Genomic DNA, 21462 nt, shown 5'->3' with positions numbered 1-21462 from the left:
GTCGCGCACTTGACTCCATTTAAATTGTCTATTCGAAGATCAATCGATGTAATTGTTTACGGCTTGAAAAGGGAACAAAATCTGCAGATAGGCAAGATTATTATTACCAAAGAATAGACACTTACGAGGTGGCGTGGTGGTTGTAGTAGTAGTGCTAGGAGTGGTACTTATGGTGGTACTGCTGGTGGTGGTGATTTCCCAAGTTTCTGTAGGTTCTGTGGTCGTCCATCTCGTCACTTCCGGTATTTTATTATCTTCCACTTGCTCGACCATGGTAACCGTAGTCGTGCTAACCGGTGACTTGGTAGTCGATGAGACCGTCGTTGTCGTGGTCCTCGGGTAATGATGATGTTTCCTCCTCGCGTGATAATCTTTCTGAGATTCGACTGAAACCATCGGCAACTTCGTCTTAATGCTTTCTCTCCACTATTTATGATTGCTTCAAAAATCTGTTAAAATTACTTTCGCTCTTTAGGATGTACACATCTACCTCTTAAAACCGGAGAAAATGAAATGAACGATCGTCGAATCGATCGAATCGTACGTTTCCGTTAACGGGTTGGTAAATAAATTCACACCATAACAGTTGGTCCAGGTTAATTTGCATCTAACGTGTTTATCGGCCAGGCGAAAGGAGGCCATCAAACCCTGCTGTTTGACCTACATTTCCTATCGGGAATCGACGAAAGACGATCGAGCTGGTCGATGCAGTTAACGCCGACACACACACACACACACAGGCGATGCACTTCTCGATCGAGCAGCAAGCGCAATTTCTTCATATCTAAATGACTTATCTGTCGACTGAATGCCGGCTACCATCAAGTTTTGCAACGCGATTCGCGGTAACAGATGTAAGATCGATAAAAGTCCCGTTTCGCTCGTCCGTACGTTCTTTCGTTCAATGTAATAGCAATTCCGCGATCTCAATGAACCTTGGCGATCGCTACAGATGAACGGCTTTATGCTCCGGTCTGGAACTTGGATAAGACACGAGTTCCCGTAGCTCTATTGACTCGTCCTATCTTTCTTCCATTTCGTACTTTCTTTGCCGTTTGCTCCCTTGTAAAAAGGCAATAAATCTTGTTTAAAAAATAATTTATGATATTCGTAGAATCGAGGTGTATCCGAACAGAGAACGCCGAGAGAGTTAGCGACTAAAGCCATTCATCACGTTTTCCAATAAACGGCCGAATTACATATTTAGCCGGGGGCCAGGGCGGATGATAAAAATAAGATGAGCGTGCGCAAAGGAATCGGCTCTGTCATCGCTCAGATATTAATCGTCTCAGATATTAATCACCGTACGGACTGGCACATTGTATTGTCTCGAACGTTTCACCGTTCTTTTGGGCAAATGTTTAATCCCGTCGGATGATTTTATCGCGGGAAAGACACGGTCTGCTTCAAGTTTTTTCCCCGGAGAACGGACATCGTCCGCCGCTTAAAGCATCGAGGGAATTGTATCTGCCACGAAACAGTCGCTCTCTTTCATCCTCTTTCGCTTATCGTATCGCGCGAACAATTTTTCGATCGAACAGGATCGATTACGTCGAAACGCGCGTCCCACGACTCTTGTTATTCCTTGTTTCGAACGCCTACGTAAAGGCGCTCTATTTACGCATAGGCTATCTGTCATAAATAAACTCGTCTAACTTCGACGTGCGTGAAATACTGTAAAAACGAAAATACGAGAAAGTTCGTGCTTTGCGAATAAATTTTTCTCGAAGCACGCGTAATATTTCATCAACGACCAACTGATAAAATGTTAAAGGTTGGATTCTTTTTTAGGTACTCACCCACGCAAGGGTTCACCCAGAGGAGTCTCTGCCAGCCCAAGCAATCGTAAAGTTGCGTGAGTTCCGTGCCCTTGCACGCGCAGTTCGATCGTAGTTCCGTGCCAAGTATTCCCAGCATCGCTTTCCTGCATTCTGCGGTTGGACCGGCACACTTCTTCGTTACGCTGTCCACCGCGCAGTTTTGCTCGTAGTACTCCAACCTCGCTCTACGCAACGTAGTAATTAGGTTACGCCGTGAACTATTCGCGAGCATCTAAACGGCCAGTATCATCAAAGCGCTCGTCACGAACTTCCGACGAAGACTGACGTTTCGAGGACGAGCAGCATCTCTCTCTCTCTCCCTTTGCCGCTCGGTCAAAATTGAAATCGAAATTATTCGGTCGGAGTTTGTAAACATGTCAACGGTCCAATAGGATTTCCGCATTTTTGCGCGGGACTTTGACCTGCTTTCTAAATTGTTTTCACGATAATCGCGGTTCTGTTAGGATATGCGCGCGTGTGTTTGTAGGCCGTAGAGCGTTATGCACGAGATGGTTTCATCGAGTTTGCTCGATTTATGGGCTCGTCGAAGGTTTTCTGCATACGGAAGCTATTAATAATACATATAATTATGATGATTCATGGATTGTTATTCGAGCAATTGTATACGATAAAATCAGGATAATCGGCGTAATTTATTTGTTCGATTACGACTCGTCTTTTCGATAGAACGCGGCACCTCGTTATAAAAATTGCTGCATAATGCATCAAACGATTAAAGAATATTCGATGCGATAAAAACGAATTCGTATCGCGGTGCGATAATAAATCAATTAAAATGCCTCTACGATATATGTACGTTGTAATTCAATTGTCGCGCGATCTAACCACCGGTCGATCGAAATCGAACCGCCATGAATATTTGCGTCCGCATAAACGCTCGGAGGGGCAGTCCACGATTTCTTTCCAATTCAAAATTTTCAATCGAATTAATCAACGGCCAGATTTTAATTACACTCCGTTAATCGACTGGCGATAAATAGCTTCAGCTTTTTCAGCTGACCTCGCTTCGTGTCGAAATCCGATGGTAGACGCGGATCGCTCGAGCGGATCCGACGGTTATCGTAATTGCAGTGCGGCCGAACGGACGTCTTTTTCTTAATAATGAAGTGTTTCATTACGTGGCAAGAATGGATCAAGCCACGTCTCGTTGACTCGCAATTTAACTTTCAAATTGAAACGGCCATCCCTTCCACTCGGGAGTTGGCCAACGTGAGAAAAAAGGATTCTAAGCGTTTAATCAAAAGGTCCGGTTTATCCAGACCGACGATACAATCTAGCCGTTGCTGTTCGCGATAAGCGCCAGACAAAATTGTCCTGCCATTGTTGTCCACGGGGCCGATTAATTTTTGCGATCTTAATACAACCTCGATTAATCTCGTTTCTCGTGCCCCTTTCGTCTTTCAACTACGAGATTACGATGTTCACCGTGAAAATGGAGAGATTCATTTTTCTTGGATTAAGCGTTATTAACCTTCTTTCCTGAACCTTCAACGATGTTGTATTAATTTTATACGACCATATTATAACCGATCTCGTAATCGATATTACATTGTTAATTAGCTTGTTCCGATGTTTCGAACGTACTTGCATGCTTCGTGCTCCTTACAGGCTTCTGCCAAACTGTGACAGGTCGGCAAATCGCCTTCGGTACGTTGCGCGCACGCAGGGTACATCTTTTCCTGCGCGATCATGCACTCGTCCTTCTTGCCGTCTGTTTTTCTGCAAAAAGAAAACAAACCTTATTCTTATTTTATTTATTACATTTGTTCGCTAGCGTTTTGTCGAGCGATATCGATATACGTATTTCTAAAGATCGAAATTCACGATTAGACGATAGATTATCGAAAGGATGATTAAGATAGCGCGGGTAATGGGAAGATATTTGGTCTTAAAACGAGCGATTCGATTCGTCAGTGTGGTCAGATTGCGGAAACAAAGGGAAGACGAAACGATTTACCGCATCACAGAGCACCGTCCTGGAGTCTACCCAGAGAGTAAGAGATCTCCATCTACCTTCCCGAGGGCTCCAGCGAGTTTTAAGGGAGAAATTCCCAAGCACCGCAAGGTGGGTATTGCTCAACGAGCATTAAACGAGACCGCCACGTATTTTATTCGACCTCGAGACTTTCCTTTCCCTTTGCTCTCACGTGTCGTTCGAATTCTTTTCTCATCCACGTATGTCGCCTTTGTTCTCTTCCTTCTATCAATTTTTACGTTTTATCAATATCTCTGGCGAAACGGTAGAACGTTCTAATATTTTGCCTAATCCCGAGGCATTCGATCGACCAAAAATTAAGCCAGCTGATCGAACGAACGTTCGTTCGACGATGCTTTGAATTTTCCTCGGATATCTCGCAAGCAACCGCCCCCATAGTGTTAAATTAATCGTCGCATCTTAGGACAGCAGCTGGAGAATACGAGTTCCAATTTGTCAAAGACACGGCAAAGTGCGGGTACAACGAGAGTCGTCAAATATTAATAAATCCCGAGATGATACCGATATCTCGTGTTTCGAGGCGGTTAGACAAAGAGACGGTGGTCGGGACAATGAATACGGCGTACGGGAAAAGTTAGAGTGAAAAAGAAGTGGTGGAAGAAAAAACGTGAAAGACGGATAGAAAGTTTCTGCATTGTTTCGTGGGCAAAAGCCACTTAAAAGTTAAAGGAGTTTCCTTCGAAAAGAAGCCCCGACTGGTTGCCGTTCGCGCGAAGGGATTAGAGATGCAGAACTCCGAGTATTTCCAGCGCAACGACGGTTCTTTGTACGAGGGTATGCTCTCCTCTGACCCACCTTTGTCTTTCCCTATCACTTTTGCCGTGAGTTTACTCAGGATTACGGCAAATGTACAAAGACAAGCGGTCTTAATTGAGTCGTATCCGGCCGAGTCGCGTTACCAGCCATCCCTTCGTCTCGCTTGTTCGAATAATCCTTTAAATTCTAGCGGATTTCATTTCGCCGTGGAAGAGCACGATCTCTCATTTAAAGATAGCCACGTATGTCGATGATCGTTGCATATTCGTTGCATCATCGTTAGTTGACTCATCGCGATCAGCACGGTGACCACGATTGTGGAATATCTTCGCCGGCTGTGGTTATTCGATCCTTCATTAATCAAGCACGAAATTAATTAGCGGCCGAATTTATCTTCCGCCTCTGATACCCGCGGGTTAATTGTTTCCGCGATTAATTCGATACCGTTTCAAATAGGAGATTCCTGCTCTTTTCCGCGAATGTCATCCACGAATACGATATAACAATTTCTTCCGCTCTATCTGCCACCCGACCCCTTCGAAACAATCCACTCGAATCGTTCAAGAATATTTTTGTTTTAATAAATATAAATAACACGGATCGCATGCAAATTCATAAAATCCCGTGGGCCCCGACAAGTGGCCGGCTCAACCTTCTCCCCCCCCCTTTTTTTTATTGTTTCGTTCGTTTTTTATCGTCGACAGACATCGATTTGCGAGTATACCGGAATATTCTCTCTACCGAAGCCGCTGCGAGCGGAAAACGATTTTCACACGGGTTGCGTATCGTGGATTTATAGAATTTTTTTATCTCGTTATTTCGATAACTATCGCACGATCGGACAAGAAACGATTTTGCTACCGGTCGAATTTTATATTTTTCGTACACGCCTCGTTTCGTCGTCGATCCAACTTTCGCATATTCTCTGATTTCGATGGTCGGCCTGAAGTCTCTTACGACTCACCTGCACAGACAGAACGCGATCTCTACCGAGTGCTTGTGATTCGCGGATTTGTAGAAATTCTGCAACGCTTCCATACACTCGTTCCTCGCGCAACTCGTCGAGTCACAGTGGTTCAGCACCGGTTCCATCAATACTTTGCACTCTGGATCGTTCCTGCAACGAGAATTCATAGCAGGGACTTAACAAATTCGAACTTTCTTAAAAACAACTATCGCGAACTAATGCCACTTTTGTTAAAGAATTCCGAGAAAATTACAGCTATCGTCAAACTGAATCGTCAAACTGAAACCGTCAGGTTCGACGAAATTTCGAAATGTCAAAAACGATACGAGTGTAAAGATTTTGCGTTTAAAGATTAAGATTAAGAACGGATAATATTTTTACTCACCTGCAAGCATTGTACGCGTGGTGACAAGTGCTGGAAAGCACGACCTTGACCGGTTGCTGGATCTTGTCCAGATCCGACGAGGCGGATGGTAGCACCACGGACGTCTCTGTGGAAAAGTAGGATCGAAACACGTTGTACAGAACGTCGTGAGAGAGATTGACAGGATTTCGTGGGCGAATACGAGTGTTATGTTTGCGAGTTAAAGATCCTGGGAACAGGGACAAATGTTAGCATGGCTAACTGGTGGTTCCAAGGGTTTATGTATACGTCGAGTCTCTTCTTAAGGGAGAATAGCGTGTAGCAAGAGCTCACAGTTCACGAAGAGCGTAGAAAGCGGAACGTATGTTTAGTTAGTTTAGAGAGAGCTTTAGCAGGGCGGCAAACTTATGTTCATATGTTGCGTTAAACTTAACCGAATCTGCTTATGCGTCCTAAAGCGACGGAGCTTATGATTTAAGGTCTACGAACTTGCAAGCTCTCTCCCTTTCGATAAAAAGGCTTCGGTGCATGTAGCGTGGCGAGGAAAAATGCGGCGAGATATAAACCAAGCTTCCAGGCGGCTAGCGAAGGCAAATGATAAATCATTAGGTGACCGGTTTGCCTGTCCGGAAAAAAAGACGGCCCTTCACAGCGAATCTTGAATATTTATCGGCCGATATTTATCCTGGGTACACTTGCCACTTAAAAATAATCGTCGAGAATAATTGTTTATTTATGCAAATAAGATCGGCCGCGCTACTTGATTTTGCCGAGCGAAACTGGAATTTACAAGGCTCGAGCAGCGCTTATTAATGAAGTAAGATCAGAAAGACGATGAATAAAGCGGACGTCGTATAATAAGAAATTCCTTTCGCGTGTAAACTATCGTTAATTTTCCCTGTTAAACATGAAAGTAAAAATGTTTCGAATCCTGTTAAGTCCATGCAAGCTGGAGAAAATTTTTCATTTATCCCAATTTGCCTCTCTAATCGGCGATAAATATCCAAAGTACGACGGTTATCCGAGGCCATCGAAGAGAAACCACTCGGGACAAGGTAAAGGAGTTGAAAGGAGCATGAAACGAGGTAACTTCGAGGGTGGCCGAGATAGGATCCACCCGATGACGAATGCTTGGCATCGTTAACCAGCCACCCTTGTTCGATTGATGGACTTGGTAGGCAGGGTTAACGACCTTGGGACTCGAAGAACCCTTCTGAATATCGGTGGAACGCCGCTAGTCTCTACCTTTCTACCGCAGCGAAAAACCACTAGAAACGGGTCGTAAGAGGGGCGCAGCCTACTCGGATGACTAGCCATAAGTCAGCCGTTTCGAACAGCGTGCCTTCGACGCACTTTATTAAGACAAACGACCGGCCGACGTCTTTCTGTTTCTTCCTACCCTGATCGCTTTAATCGCCGCCCTCCAAATCTTCGTTACGATGGGTGCTCCCTCTCTAACCTTCCACCTATCTTCGATCGCCGCTGTCTGCTCGAGAAGTTTCGAGCTTGTCGATTAGATTTTTCGTCCGATACCTTTAAGACATCTTTGCGAATCTGCAAGATTCCTATAAAATTACAAAACGATTCTATAGCGTCCAAGCTGTTGTATTCTGCATCGTCGATGAAAGAGCCGCAACGATAAGTAACTTATGGAGTCTTCCTGAAAGAAATCGAAAACGAGCGAGTAACATTAAGCGGCGGAGTAATTTGCGACAAGTCGCCGATCAGTACAACTTCCCTTCGCTTTCGCTAACCGATATCTTCGTAGCATCGAAAGCTGGGCATAAATTCTGGTACGATAGGAAAACGTCATTGATCATTTCTACGGGCCAAGTCGATTTCGCGAATAGCTTCGATCTGTTCCACTCGCGGTGAACGAAGCGGACGAACTCTTTGCGAAACTGTTGTTAAACAAACTCGCTTGATGGTCTTAACAACCGAAGGACCAAGAGAAATTGATCGAAAAACATCGCAAACAAGAGCGTCCAACTTATCTTTATCGTATATTCTTATCGAGGATCGTCTTAAAGGATATATCGTTGAAAGTTAGTTTGGAGAAAAAGTTGTCGGGATCGTTATCGATAAAACGACTGCTTAACGCAATCTCTTGCTTCGTATACGCTAAAGAGAAGTCTGATTCAAAGCGGGACTTTGGTAGCAATATTCCGATAATTTAAGATCCCGAATAAAAGTTTCTCGAATATATCAGTGCCAATAAGAGTACAGAGCGCATTGAAAATTCCGCTCTCGAAGCTAAGGTCGCCGAATAAATTCATTCGGGATGCCTGGCGCCGGCAGCGTCGTGGAAACATGTTCTCTTACTCTATCCACCACGGTGGATTCCCTCTATTGATATTCCCGCAGTTTTGGAGCGGATGGCTCGCGTTATGAGGTAGGCGGATACCACCGGTGTCCTTGAATCGATGGCACCGATCGTCCTCCCTAAATAAAGTTGTCTCCTTCGGGTCGTCTGAAGTTACGCCGCCTTAAAGATTCTATCGATGCTTGTTCGACAAGAAAAGAACGGTATCTGGTGTCGTCAGAGACCCGAGTGACGTAAAAGATAATTCTATGTAGATCGACAGGTTTGATTCTCGTCTTTCGTTGCTGTTATCATCGTCAGCGTCATCCCACGAGGAAAATTCCATGATTCCAATGATCGTCGCTGAATCACTATGGTGGAAACGTCCAATTAACGTCCGATCTGTTACACCCTCCGCATAAATTCCCCTTAATTGTTTCCGAGGCGTTCACGAAACGTCACGCAGCATCGTCCAATTAAAATCATCGTTACCGTGGTCGACAAAAACCGTTCTCCTCGACGAACTCGGCAACCAGTTTCCTGACCGAGAAACGCGCGATAGCTCGAGCGAGAAGAAGGAGACACGAGGTCGTCGAGTGGCGGAGGAATATCAATCGCGGGAAGTTCGGAGAACGCGGGCTGGGCGGTGCCTTGACTCGATCGCGAGCAGATTCCTCTAGTTGGTCGGAGAAACACAGCCAATTCGAAACGGCGGTAATTGGAACCGGTGTCCGTCTGGCTGCTGGAGAGATCGATGCCGCGACCCGCCCTCCCGTCAGGGTATATCCGTCCTGAAGCAGCCGCCGAACCTTTCCGGTGACGCAGCTGCACACCAGCCTGGGAAACTCGACGAGCCTCGTTAGAACTCGCGAGCGAGGCAAATCGGTCGCCATCACGGATAAAAACGACCGCGTCCGTTCGGCGATTGTTCGTCGTCGATTCGGGCCACGGTGAAATATATACGCGAGGAAAAGAGTCTTGGAGAGTTTGGTCGGAAACCGGTGGATCGAGACGCGACACAGACTCGCTCGACACCGGCATCGTTCGGCTTTCGTTGAAGTTCCGCGGTTAGGAATTTCCAGACGATACGTCTGAAAGTTTAGGCTCGTCTGTTTCGATATACTTGCGAGTATATCGTGGCTAAATAACCGCGAAAATCGAGCTACGCAATTGTTCCCTGGTAGGAGAGGGTGGAGTTTGTGGAAAGGGCGAGAGAGAATCAAGGAACCAAGGAGACTCGAGGACCAGGAAGACGGTGTACCATTTTCCTAATTCGCGTCGCTGTGAAGCGTCGAGCGGGAATTCAGGTTCAAGAGGTAGAAGATCGGGAAAGAAGACGAATTCCATGGAATGGAGGAATCGGCGAAGCGTGAAATCCTCGTAGTAGGAAATCGCGGGGATCGATGCTTCCGTATCGGTGATTCTGTGTATCTTGCGACACGTTGTCGCGTCTGTTTGCGTTTACGCGGGACTGTAACGTGATATATCGTGACGGTGGACTAATTAGCGCGCTGCTAATAGCCGATAAAATACGGGGTGAAAGCGTGAAAAAGCGTCAAAACGGTCGCTAGCCGGCGGCTCTTGGCGATTGTAATCGCGTTTCGTATGTTTGAAGTTAATTGGATAATTAAGCGGTCGACGCGACTGCTCGACGTCGGGTACTTTGCGGGGAAAAACGCTACGTTGAAAGGTGGGGCGCCACGGGATAAAACAAATTTCCAAGTAAGCAAAAGTATTGGTTGAAATTTATAACGAACCGGACGGGCTTTGCAAATATGCGAACGATCGATCGAGCTAATCGATCGGGCGACGCCAACCAAACACGCCACCCTCGCGGACAAATGAAAAACAAACTGTGCTTTCTCTACGAGAGCGAAAAATTATTTGACAGCAATTTCGAACCACCGTTTTTGCGGTCGGCCTCGTTGTGTACACGCGACACGATTAAACGGCGAATATACAAATAACCAGCAGAAGGACGAGAAGGGAAACGAAATTGCGAGTAAAAGTCGAGATCGTACCTTCTGCTGCTACGTTTCGCTCCTTTTTTTCCAGGCGGTTCTCGTCGCTGTGTGCACGAAACGTACGAATTGGAAACCGTGTTTGAGCGACTGTTACCGCAACTGAAGCAAATGACGGGACGAATATGCTCCGCAAGGAATCGATTGTTTAGAGGATGAAACGAGAGAGAATCAAGACGCGAAGTTACCTCGGATGACGATGGAGAGGAGAATATCGATCAGCTATGACGTAAATAATAATTTATCAAACATATGACGTTTACACGTTGAAAAATCTTTCCAGAAAATAGGTATCGTATTTGAATTAGTAAATAAGTGATCGACAAGGGACTTCGGCACGACGTCGTTTTGCCACTAACCTAATTCGTCACGCGTCTGACCTACCAGCGAACGCGAGGGTAGCAAGGATTTCCTGGGACGAGTGTTATTAAAAGCGTCCAAGCTTTGGATTATCATCGTTATTATTGCGTATATAGATGGGCGCAACGATCATTCAAACGCGACTACACTCAACCCACTTTCCTGTTAATTAAATGAAATAGCAAGCGGAGAGGAAGACGCGCATCTGTAGACGAGCGAACGTCGAATCCCAGTGGAAACACGAAACACTCCGAAACGGATAATTATCGTTTCGAATGATGAAACTCGGGATAACTCGAGCCATGCGTTCTCCGAATTTTCCTGGCTCGATGACCGACGAGATTCGTTCGTTTCGACTAGTGGAACGACGTACGAAGATGTACACGCGTTAATTACCGACAATCGAGCTCGCGCTGTTATTTCCCAAACGAGAATGAAAATAGGTATAAAAATATCGAATCGAACGATTTCGGATAAAACTATTTTCCGCTCTCCAGTTACTTTATCATCGACGAACAACGGTTTACTTCTGCCCTTATCATCTAACACGGGCTTACACGCTCTATGGTTACTATGGTGTTCTTAGCAACTACCTTGACCTAGCTACAAGAGACTTGCGAACAACTTGTAGGTCCACGATGCACCAGCAAGTTCGATTAAGTAAACCGATTAAGGGCTTGCAAGACGACGCGACGTGCTTGGACACCTAATGTAACTAGACTTGTTGAGTAACACGATGAATACTTTCCTAATTACGTTGCATCAAAGGATTCTATTTAACTTGAACATACCAGCCACGACTTACGGTAGTTTGAATAATATCATCCGAACAAGCAAACGTATTTTCGCATCTCGTTTGAAACGTACGATACTCGAAATGAAATTTCGTCGCTGGTCAAGGAACGATCGTTTGAACGAACGAGGCCGGAGAAAGATTCTTTCGTGGCGCGTACTGAATCCTCGCGTTTTCGCGGGAAAAGAAAAAATGTAGGGCATACGGCGCGTTCGCGGTCGGATTTTACTTTATATATCCGAAATCGATAGGGGCGCACTTTTGACGAGCACACTCGAACGTGCTCGCAGGTGCGCGGAGGCGGGCGCATGCCCGGACCTAGATGCGCGCACCGCTGTGAGTTATAATTACGGTGACCCGTTTGTTTAACTCCACCGATAACGAGCAACGATTTTGCGCCCACCTCTTTCTCCCCCTGTATTTCTCTTTTTCTTCTCTTGTCACTCTTCAGTGAACGAGAGGCGGAGGGAACGAACCGCGGAGAAAAATACACGAAATCGCTTTCACCCTGTCGATATCGAGCGCTAAATCTCAAAGCGTGCTGCCGCTTTTGATCGCGTAATTAGCGCGAACGCGGATCTGTCCCGTCCTGAAAGCTAATCGAGTAATAGTCGACTGCCTTCGCGAGTTTCGAGAGGCAGAGAAGGTTTCGCGAGAACGCCTGTTTCTTGAGACCTGCGAAACAGATTGAAGCTTTCCTCGTGAACAACTGGGTTGTAGCGTCGCTGTATGCGCCGAATGAGAAACGCTCGTTTCCGATGTTACGCCTAATCGAGTAGAAGAACGTTTCGGTGTTCCGACTCAAGTCGACGTCACAGAGTATGGATTATCAAACGATGACGTTGACACAGGGTCACTCAAGATGCGCGATATTCCTTCAAGATTTAGCAAGCATGCAAAGCCATAACGAACAAGAAACGAGAAGTTTCGAAGATGCAGCATCGATCCGACGAAAAGCAGTTATCCGATGAACCAAAGAATATCCGATAAAGTTCCATCAAGATAATGGAGCAAACCGACGAAACTTTCTTTCCCATTTCGAAGGCAATCTCTGCGGATAAGTCCGCCTTTATATCAAATTTCCAACGCCCTCGATCGACCGCTTAACTTTCACCCTGACGTGACGCATTTCGATGGATCGAATCGATCGATCACCGACTGACTATGCAACGAGTGTATTTCGATTCTTTGCAAATTCCACCGTCAGGATGCTATCTTTTCTCTCTACTTTTTTTTTTTTTTCTCCGCGGAAGAAAAGGAAGGGAACAGAGGAGAAATTTATCGGTCCGATTTTTCGAACGGAGCCTCGACTGCTCGCAAGATCCTCGCTCGAACGTCGAAACGAGTTTCCGGTCCCGGCAGGCCGCTCCACCGAAATTGAATATATGAATGCGAAATTGCAGCGGCGCTCAGGTCCGTCGAGGATTCGACTTTCGAACCGGCAGAAAATAGCGACTCGTTAAGCGCCGCGTACCGCCCGGTCCACGGAGAAACACGGCCGAATAAGCGGCCGAACGAATTTTAATTAGAACGCGACGAATGGCGGGAAATGCGCGTTTGTTCCTCGCCAAGGTGAAAGCCGGCTTGATTACATCTACACGAATTTCCAATCCTACCTACATCGTTCGAGAACACGATGATTTTCATCGGCCCGATGAATAGATACAGGCACTCTAGGACTGCTCTATCCTACCTTAACGAGATCAATACACGGGTGATACATGAATCGATAATTTGGCTTGCTTATTTTGACACCCATATCATTTCTCTTGAAAAGTTGCAACATGTATATTCTTACGCCTAACTACGAGACGTCGTGCCGAATCCATTCCTGTTACTTGTCACGACTATCGACGATTATTGCGTTTGATCCTGGCCTCACAACATTACACGCGAAAAAGAAGCCTCGTGACATCCTGTTTGTACGTAAAGCGTTTAAATGGTCTCATAGACAGCTTCGGTATCGTGGAGAGTATGAAAACTAGCGTAACGAAACCGTGGAAATATCAGAGGATCGGTAAGATGGATACCGCGACGAACAATTACCTGGTTTCGATGTCGCGCTTTTCAGGATCGATTTTTCGGCCGAGAAATCCATCATCCGCGTTTCTTCCGAACGGATCGCTGAACAGCGGGACACGATCGCCTCGCGTTGCTCGTCGGAGCGTAGGAGTGGCCGTTTCGTTCGAATCAATCACCCGACGGAACATCGATACGCGGGTAATCGCTGGATTAAAGGATAACCAAGGATAATTACTCGCCGTTCGATCCGGATGCAATCAATTCTCGATGCGTTATAGTTCGCGCTTACCACCCATCCTCCGGCTTTCTGTCCCCGCGATCACTCACATCCGTCTTCCTTGCTGTTGATTTTTTCTCGCGCTTCCAACAGACCTGACCTGACTCGAACTAAACGAAAAGCAACGCGAGATCCAACGCTTAGGCAGTAGCCGCCTTAAAATTTTTATTTCAGACGCACGGTAGCAAACGTGTAGTTTAAAGTATCAAATAAAACGGACCATATTTCGTGGTATTTAATAACGTCACTTGGAGAAATTTAAACGTTGATAAAGCTGTTTTAGCTTCTCATTAAACACCCGAAAGATTGGTTTAGCCTGTACACGAATACGTTTCTGAAAAAATTGCAGGTTGTGCATTTTTCACGAGTCCGCGAGAATTTACAGCCGCTAAAACGGCGCGTATTTGCCGGTGGAATTATGCTGACCATAGTTTTCTTCTTGTTAACGTGGCGCAACTCGTCCATCCATCAAGTTGCACGAGTTACGAGACGGTCTCCGGGAAAATATGTATCCGTTTCGCAGCGGCTGAAGCCGTCTTTTCAACTCGCCGTCGACGCGCTTCCCCTCTTACGTCGGCAATTTCAACGTCGAGACGAGCTCTGAACGGGCGCACGGGCAAAATTATCCGGCGAATTTCGCGGTACAAACTCGTTCGGAACGTAGTAACGAGACCTCGTAAATTTTTCTCTTGCTCGCCGGTGTGAAAGTTGGCCGCGAAATCGATCGGACGCGGAATATCGCCGCAGCATCTCTCCTCTCTACCAGACTTATCACCGTGAAACTTTAATTTAATTTCGCCTCCGAGTCCCCTCATTTCCCTCCCGTTTCCCTCCTATCTACTCATATTATTTCCCGAGTCGCCGGATTTCGAACTTTAATCCCAACGAGCCGACGTAACTTTTCGGCCGGAATCCACGTATCTCGTCGTAGGGTCGACTCGAGATGGGAGCGAAATAAATCGCCGATAAGCCTCGCGTCTGCGGAAGTTCAATTGCCACCCGGCGGAAGCTTTCCTTTCCTCTGAGATACGCTTGTTTCCCGCGTTTTAATTAGAACGTGCTTTCATACGTACTTCGAGTCTGATTAAAGTGGATTTTTAGGAATCGAGGATTTCTTCTTCGAAGATAGTCCAACATATTGAAACGTTAGAATTGTTTAGATTTTTTTTTAGAAACTCGTCGTTCGAGATACATAGAGCGACACGAAAGTAACACAGTCCGCCGCGTATCGTAGAATTTTCGTGCCACTTCTAAATATTTTTTTTTTTTTTCAGGATTAAATTATTAGAGTGGTAGCAAAAGTCTATTTCATTTACAAACATGTGTTTTACAACGACGCATCTTTATACAAACGTGAAACCTAATCTGTCAAATGCTGTGGTCTTTATCTTAATAGAACTAGAAATGGATCAAACGTAATTCAATAAAACGATATAAAACAAAAAATGTTGTGCATCTATTATTTCCTTGCAGAACTACACCACGTTATGGTATCAATGTCTTTGCACTTTAATCTTCTCTCCCTGTAAATGTACAATGGCAAAAGAAAAAGGTCGATACTCACGATTACGATCGTCCGTCTGATTCCTCTTATGCTGCGTCTTATGATGGTGTCCTACGGGAACAGGTATTTGCTTCATGTCCACTAGGTCACGATGTTCCGTGTCGATCAACGGATTTTCGAGCTGCGACTCGATCACCTCGAAGCTGGTCGAGTTGTCCGGATGCGAGATGACCTTCACTGTAAACGAGCAAACGTAACGGAGCATGGAGGAAAGCGTCCGCGCGTCTGATCTTTGATTCTAACCGCGTTTCCATCGGGTACGACTACCGCCGCGGAAATCTTATTCATCGCACGAAATCGAGCGACCTAGCTCCGAGCGGACTCTCTTCGACCCGTGAATATCGGCACGTGAAACGCGGAGAAAATGCTTCTCAAACGTTTTCAGGAATTTTCTGCGCGGCGCGAGATTAAAGGAGACCGACATCTCTGGTCGACAGCCTTTCGATTTCGTCGCTACGACGGTCAAAGTAACTAGGAGAATAACAAAAAGTCGATCACAATTTTCGCGAGATCGTCGCGTTAGTCCGTGCACAGAAGCGTATTTTAACACGGAAATGACAAAGTAGGTAGGTTTTGCTCGAAGAAGCTTGCTGCGATTGATCGCCTCGTTCGGAAATTCGAAATGGTCGTAACTGGTTTTAAGATCAGTAAGCTGGCGATGAGAAAGCAAATTCGACGCAGCGGTAGGTCCGTTCAGCTGAAAATGCTTGGAGAATAATCGGACCGACACGTTTACAGGCCGATTCGATCTCGATAATCGCTACGCACCAGAAGCTCTTCGAATCATCGCGAATAACTGTGCCGTTGATAAAAATAACAAGTCGCTCAAGGGGACCGAGAGTAATTCGAGCGATTCGCAGCTCGTCGACGAGGAAATGCGTATTCGATGAGAAAAGCGAATGGAATGAGAGTTTGGAACGCAGAAAGGCGACTTGGTACTTTTCGCGTCCGATAGCGAGAATGACGGCGCTCGATTAGTCGAAGAGCCGCGATCGATGGTGTCTGGCGCACCTTGACACCGGTGTACGAACCTTGGTCGACGAACCCTTCGAAGGCCTCGCGGAGATCGAAGAGCCGGTCGACTGGTAGCGCGCCGATCCTGAACTCGTCATCGAGGTCGTCGTCGGCGCGATCGAAGATTGCCCGGTGCTCGTAGGTGGGTCTCGGTGCGAATTTCTTCGGCTGCACAAGGTCAGGCCTCTCGATACGTTTTGTCTCGTCTACGGTAGGCGTTGGACGAGCCGGTGACGGATAACTCGACCACGACGACGACGACGATGACAACGACGACGACGACGAAGACGAAGACGACGTCGCGGCGGACGGTGGTGCGGGTGGTGCAGGGTGGTGCTGGTGGTGCTGGTGGTGCTGGTGATGGTGATGATGGTGCAGGTGCGCGTCATGCTCGCTTTGGGAGTGCCTTGGCTGCAGGTGCACTGTGCTGGAGGCACGATCATGCTTGGACAACGTGGAAGAAGAAGAAGAAGAAGAAGAAAAAGAGGAAGAAGAAGAAGAAGAAGAAGAAGAAGATGAAGAAAAAGAAGAAGAGGAAGAAGAAGAAGAAGAAGAAGACGAAGAAGAGCCGCGATCATAGAAGCTCTCAGGTCCCTCCATTTCACGATCATCCGTATCTTTCTGCCTGTACAGAGGCCGATGCTCGTCGTCGGTACCAGCACGAGCCTCCTGCCGGTTCTCGTGATCGGCACGAGGATCGTACGTCTCGACCACGAGGACACCGGGCCTGCCAGGCAATTCCGGTGCTTCCTGATGACGGCCGTGCTGATGACGGTGGCCGTGCTGACGCCTCTGTCCCGGCTCCTGGACGTCGTACGTGCTCTCATGGTCGTAGTACGAAGTGCGCGCGGCCCCGGGGAACAGAAAATAGGGGTACATACTGGTCGGCGGTAACCAGATCTCCTGGTAGCTCTCCTGCTGCGGGTCGAACGGATACAGGGCCGAGTCCGTGCCCGACAGGTCTACGGAGGTGGAGGAGGGCAGGAACTCTGTAACACAGAAGCAGAGACGCGGACGAGAACGGGGTGAGTGGGGTGCGTGATTGCATCGGTACACGTGCACGGACGGGTTTCGCGTGCTACGTGCTACTCTTGTGGTCGTGGTGACACGGTGATATCGTGGCGGGGTGATTGTGACGGTAGTGATGGTCAGAGTAGTGGATAAAACAGTTTTCGAAACGCGTCTGAAACCGGCGTTTCGGGGTTTGACTACCTGTGGTCCAAGAAACTAACTGCTTGTACAGGGTGTTGCAAAAGCGTTGTAGCAAAACAATTTTATTGACCAAAATATCGTAAGCTGTACTCTAAACGTTTTCAAAACACCCTATTCCATCGTTAGCTTCTTCGTCGATTCTTACGTTGTCCGAAATTCACGTTTATTGAAACGAGACAAGCAATTGTGTCCTCTACGAAGCACGATAAATCGGCAACCCGCAAATTACTCCAGCGATAGGTTTCCTGTCGAGAGCCATTACCATTCCCGAGTCGATTTTACGTAAAGCCGTTGAACCTCGTGACGCGCAGAAAGAAGAATCACGCTCTCTCTTAGCCGTTCGTCATTGGTCGGAGTTGGCAAGGTACGGCAAAAGAAACCTCGAGGTCGACCGTCGATTCCGATTACGACTTGGTTCGTTTAACCTTCTACTCCTGGCTTCTTCTTGATCTTTATCTCGAATCTTTGCCACGCCGCGCCGTGCTGGCCCACGCGGAGCGAAAGGAAAATATTGGCACCGCCTGAAGAGTCTGTCTCTTGGCGCAGTTCGTAGCTTGCAGCTGCTTGCAACTGCTTGGAACTGTTCATCCGTATGCGGTGCTGCGAGCTGGTAAGTTTAAAGGGCAGCACCGGTTCCTTTTGTCGGATGAAAGGTCTTCTTTACCCTTCGGGGTCGCAGTAGTAGGATTAAAAGGGGGTTGGTTAGGTCGAAAGGCCAAGTGCTATAGTTGGAACATGACTTTTCGCGATAAATATTATCGACGTTTCTGCTGTTCGTAAATATTACGCGACGTCACGGAGGAAAAGGACAAAATGGTATCGGCGAATTTTTATCTTTGGATTATTCACTGGAGTAATTTGTAGGTTATTCTGAATATTTTAGTTGCTTCTTTTTTTTTCTTTTTTTTTTTAAATCAACGGTAAACCTAGAGTAAATTCGATCGGTTCGTTTGATAGTATTTAGATCGAAAAGAGAGGAGTTAGAGAGGATCGAGTAGCGAGCGACGTAACAGAAAGTAGAGAGTCATGGTGGGCGATTAATCGACGGGCATGCGAATTTCAGACAGAAGTAGAAAAATACGAGCATGCAGGTTGAAAACGTGCACGATGTCTAAAAAAAGTTGCTCGTGCAAAAGTACAGCATGCGGTGCATAATCTCCTTTGCGTTCGCGCCCGAAGGCTTTCGGATTCTTATCCGCTTTCATCGAATCGCTCTTTTTTCGTTCGCGAAACAGAACGCGAATCTTTTTCAGCTATCTATCGATTCGTAATTAGAAAGCTATTTCATCGAACGGAGAAAGGGACAAGTTCGAGAAACCGGAATGTTACGTAAGAAAAGATATCGATCGAATTAGCTGCGCTCGATTTGCTTGATTCGTATCGATAACTCGACGTCTGGAAGGAGACGCGGCGAAAAATCGGCGATAAAACTAACAATGCGGCGTAATAAAAAAGAAACGGGAAGAAAGAAAGCAAAAAGATATGGTAATTTTTCTCGGCGTCGTTGGCCTCGCGTGTTTCTTCCGGTACAAACCCGATTCGAGAATTCCCACAGAGAGAAAAGCATTCGTTCTGACCCAGTTCGATTAGACGATCGAGGACGCGAACCTGAAGAGAAGCGAAACGCGTCGAGATTGCGGAGGTTCGCGTATAACCGAGGAAATCGTGCGGATTGATCTCGAAATGCGGATCCTTCGGGCGGAATGCGTACTTAGGGGGTGCGCTGGTGCTCTCGTGCACACGTTCCTTCTCGTTCGAGGATCTCGAGGCTGGATCCAGGCCTTTTTATTCTCTCCCATCCGTAGCTTCGCAGATACTTGGCTGGCGATTTTTCGAGACCGTAAGACGAGACGCGACGCGTCCAGGATCATCGTTTCCCGTTCTCTTGCTGTTCGGCTGGACGATCGATTCGTCATCGGTCTTTTCATAAACGCGATTAAGATTCTTTACGTCGATTAGAATAGTCTAGGAAGAAAAATGGTGTCGAAGTGAAATCACGAAATGAGATGGTCTAACGATTGAAGCGATTCCTCGACGACACGTGTCTTTTGATACCGTTTGAACTGCGTTCGATCGGAAATCCAAACTTGTTGCATCACCGAACGTAGGAAAAGTTTCGATCGCGTTTACAAGAATGTTCGTCATAGCAACTCGCGAACTGCAGACGATTTATTCGAATTGCCGAGATGCTCGATCGTATAAATAAAACCTAGAAAATAAAGCGGAACAGCACGCTAACCTTCCGTTTGCTCTCCTTTCCATTAAGAAAGGAAATGGTACCGAGATGCTCGCGGAAGCTTCGATTTCTGTTTATCGATCGCTCGACGCGAATTCTCAGAACGCGAATCCAGGTAAATTCGTAGAAATCGCGTCCGTGATTTCTCGTAAAGAGTAGCACCGGATTATTCGACGGCAGGCTGCGTGGCGACTCGCAGCTCGACTCCTCGAGGCTGAAACGTAGAAAATTGATTGCGCACCGATCACGGTCGTTCGTCTAATTGTCAGCAAAGGAAAATCAGTTCTCGCTCGGCCAAACGCACACTTATAAAGGAAAGAAAACAAACGCTTGCAGGTCGCACATGCGCCTCGTGTGACTGGTGTACTTACGTAGTAACGCACTAAAATGTAATCCTTTGTTTATTCGCGATGTTTTAAGAATCGCGAATTGTCACGCTGTCCATCGTGGACGAACGAGAGTTTTGCAGTTTTACAAGTTACCGAGAGTTCCTTTTCATCGGAAACTTTAGCAAATTACGCGAATTCGAATAGCGAATTACCATCGAATCCTGAATAGAAAGATGAACTGAGAATTGGATGGAAAGGGCCGACGTCGCGTCTTATCGCAACGACGATCTTCGATCTGTCGACGTTGATCGTGATCGAGGATAAAAGGAGACATATTTTCACGGGCGAAACGATGAAAGGAGAGGCTAAAAATAACCAGTCGAGTGTCATTAGACTCGAAGGTATGGAAGAAGAGATGTTGCTGGAAGGGAACGGGATTTCAGTGAAATTAAGGTCGAGCCTGCCACGCGATGAAATCCTTATCTACATCTCGATACCGGTGGCCTTTGGTTAATTAAGGAGAAAGGAGCTTATCCGAAGGAGGCTATAACGTCGTCCCACGAGCCTTAAACACCGTGGTATCGCTGAGAGTAATTGCTCCGTCGAGCCTTTCCTCGTACCTTTTCCTTCGACGTCGACGCAACGGGGAAAAATAACGAGGCCGGAAGGCATCTTTGAGACTATCTCTGGTTTTTGGGGTTTGTTTACGACGAAACTTCTCACCGTAGTCGCATTTTAGTTGCTTCCTCGTGGTTATTTTGGCGAAAATGAACTTACGACCTGGTAGCAAGTGGGCCACGGAAGCTGCACTTGTGCGGATGTCGATAATTCGTAGCTAATTGTGTATAATATAATTTTGTATTTTTAATCGATTGGCAGTACGTTGACATTCGTTAGAGCGGAAAAATTCATCGCGTTTCAATCCAAGATCGACAGCGTTGATTTCGTTATCCGCAGCGTACACACACATCGATCGAAGAAAAGGTAACAGACTAGAACAGAGTACTTCGGTAACAAGATACAGACAAACAGGTAAACAAGGGAGACGGGCAGTCGAACCTCGCAACGAAACGGACGGTAAAGTAAAAGTGAATTTGTAGAGTGTCATGTACATAAAAGGAAAAAGAAAAAGGAACAATACACACGTTTACTTCACAACATCAACAATCGTCTTCCACAAGGGTGCGCTAAAGTAATAGTTACGATTAACCAACGTTACCACGTATACTCGTTCATTCAAGATTACCAAAATATAATTGACACGGGTTCAGTCGACACAACGAAACAGAGAATAATAATCGAGAGAAGCAAGTAATAAATCTCGTGTGTACGCACTGTTACAGATGCCTGCGTATAATGTATCACGTTCACACGTACACATAGAGATATACATACGAATGTAGAGAAA

General features: G+C 46.4%; 1 protein-coding gene across 1 annotated transcript in view; it reads right to left on the bottom strand.

Annotated features, from left to right (window-relative positions):
* Positions 1-21462, bottom strand: part of Gfrl (Glial cell line-derived neurotrophic family receptor-like) — a 221521-nt gene that overhangs the window by 28906 nt on the left and 171153 nt on the right. The window contains exons 6-12 of the mRNA XM_072005911.1: positions 16295-17266; positions 15264-15440; positions 5946-6051; positions 5558-5710; positions 3426-3560; positions 1800-2005; positions 126-386 (exon numbers count right to left, since the gene is read on the bottom strand). Coding sequence (XP_071862012.1) covers positions 126-386; positions 1800-2005; positions 3426-3560; positions 5558-5710; positions 5946-6051; positions 15264-15440; positions 16295-17266 — 2010 coding nt within the window. The remainder of the gene's footprint in view (positions 1-125; positions 387-1799; positions 2006-3425; positions 3561-5557; positions 5711-5945; positions 6052-15263; positions 15441-16294; positions 17267-21462) is intronic.

Source organism: Bombus fervidus, chromosome 6 (assembly GCF_041682495.2).
Source record: "Bombus fervidus isolate BK054 chromosome 6, iyBomFerv1, whole genome shotgun sequence".
In the NCBI taxonomy this organism is placed as follows: domain Eukaryota; kingdom Metazoa; phylum Arthropoda; class Insecta; order Hymenoptera; family Apidae; genus Bombus; species Bombus fervidus.
This window is presented reverse-complemented; position numbering and strand designations above follow the sequence as displayed.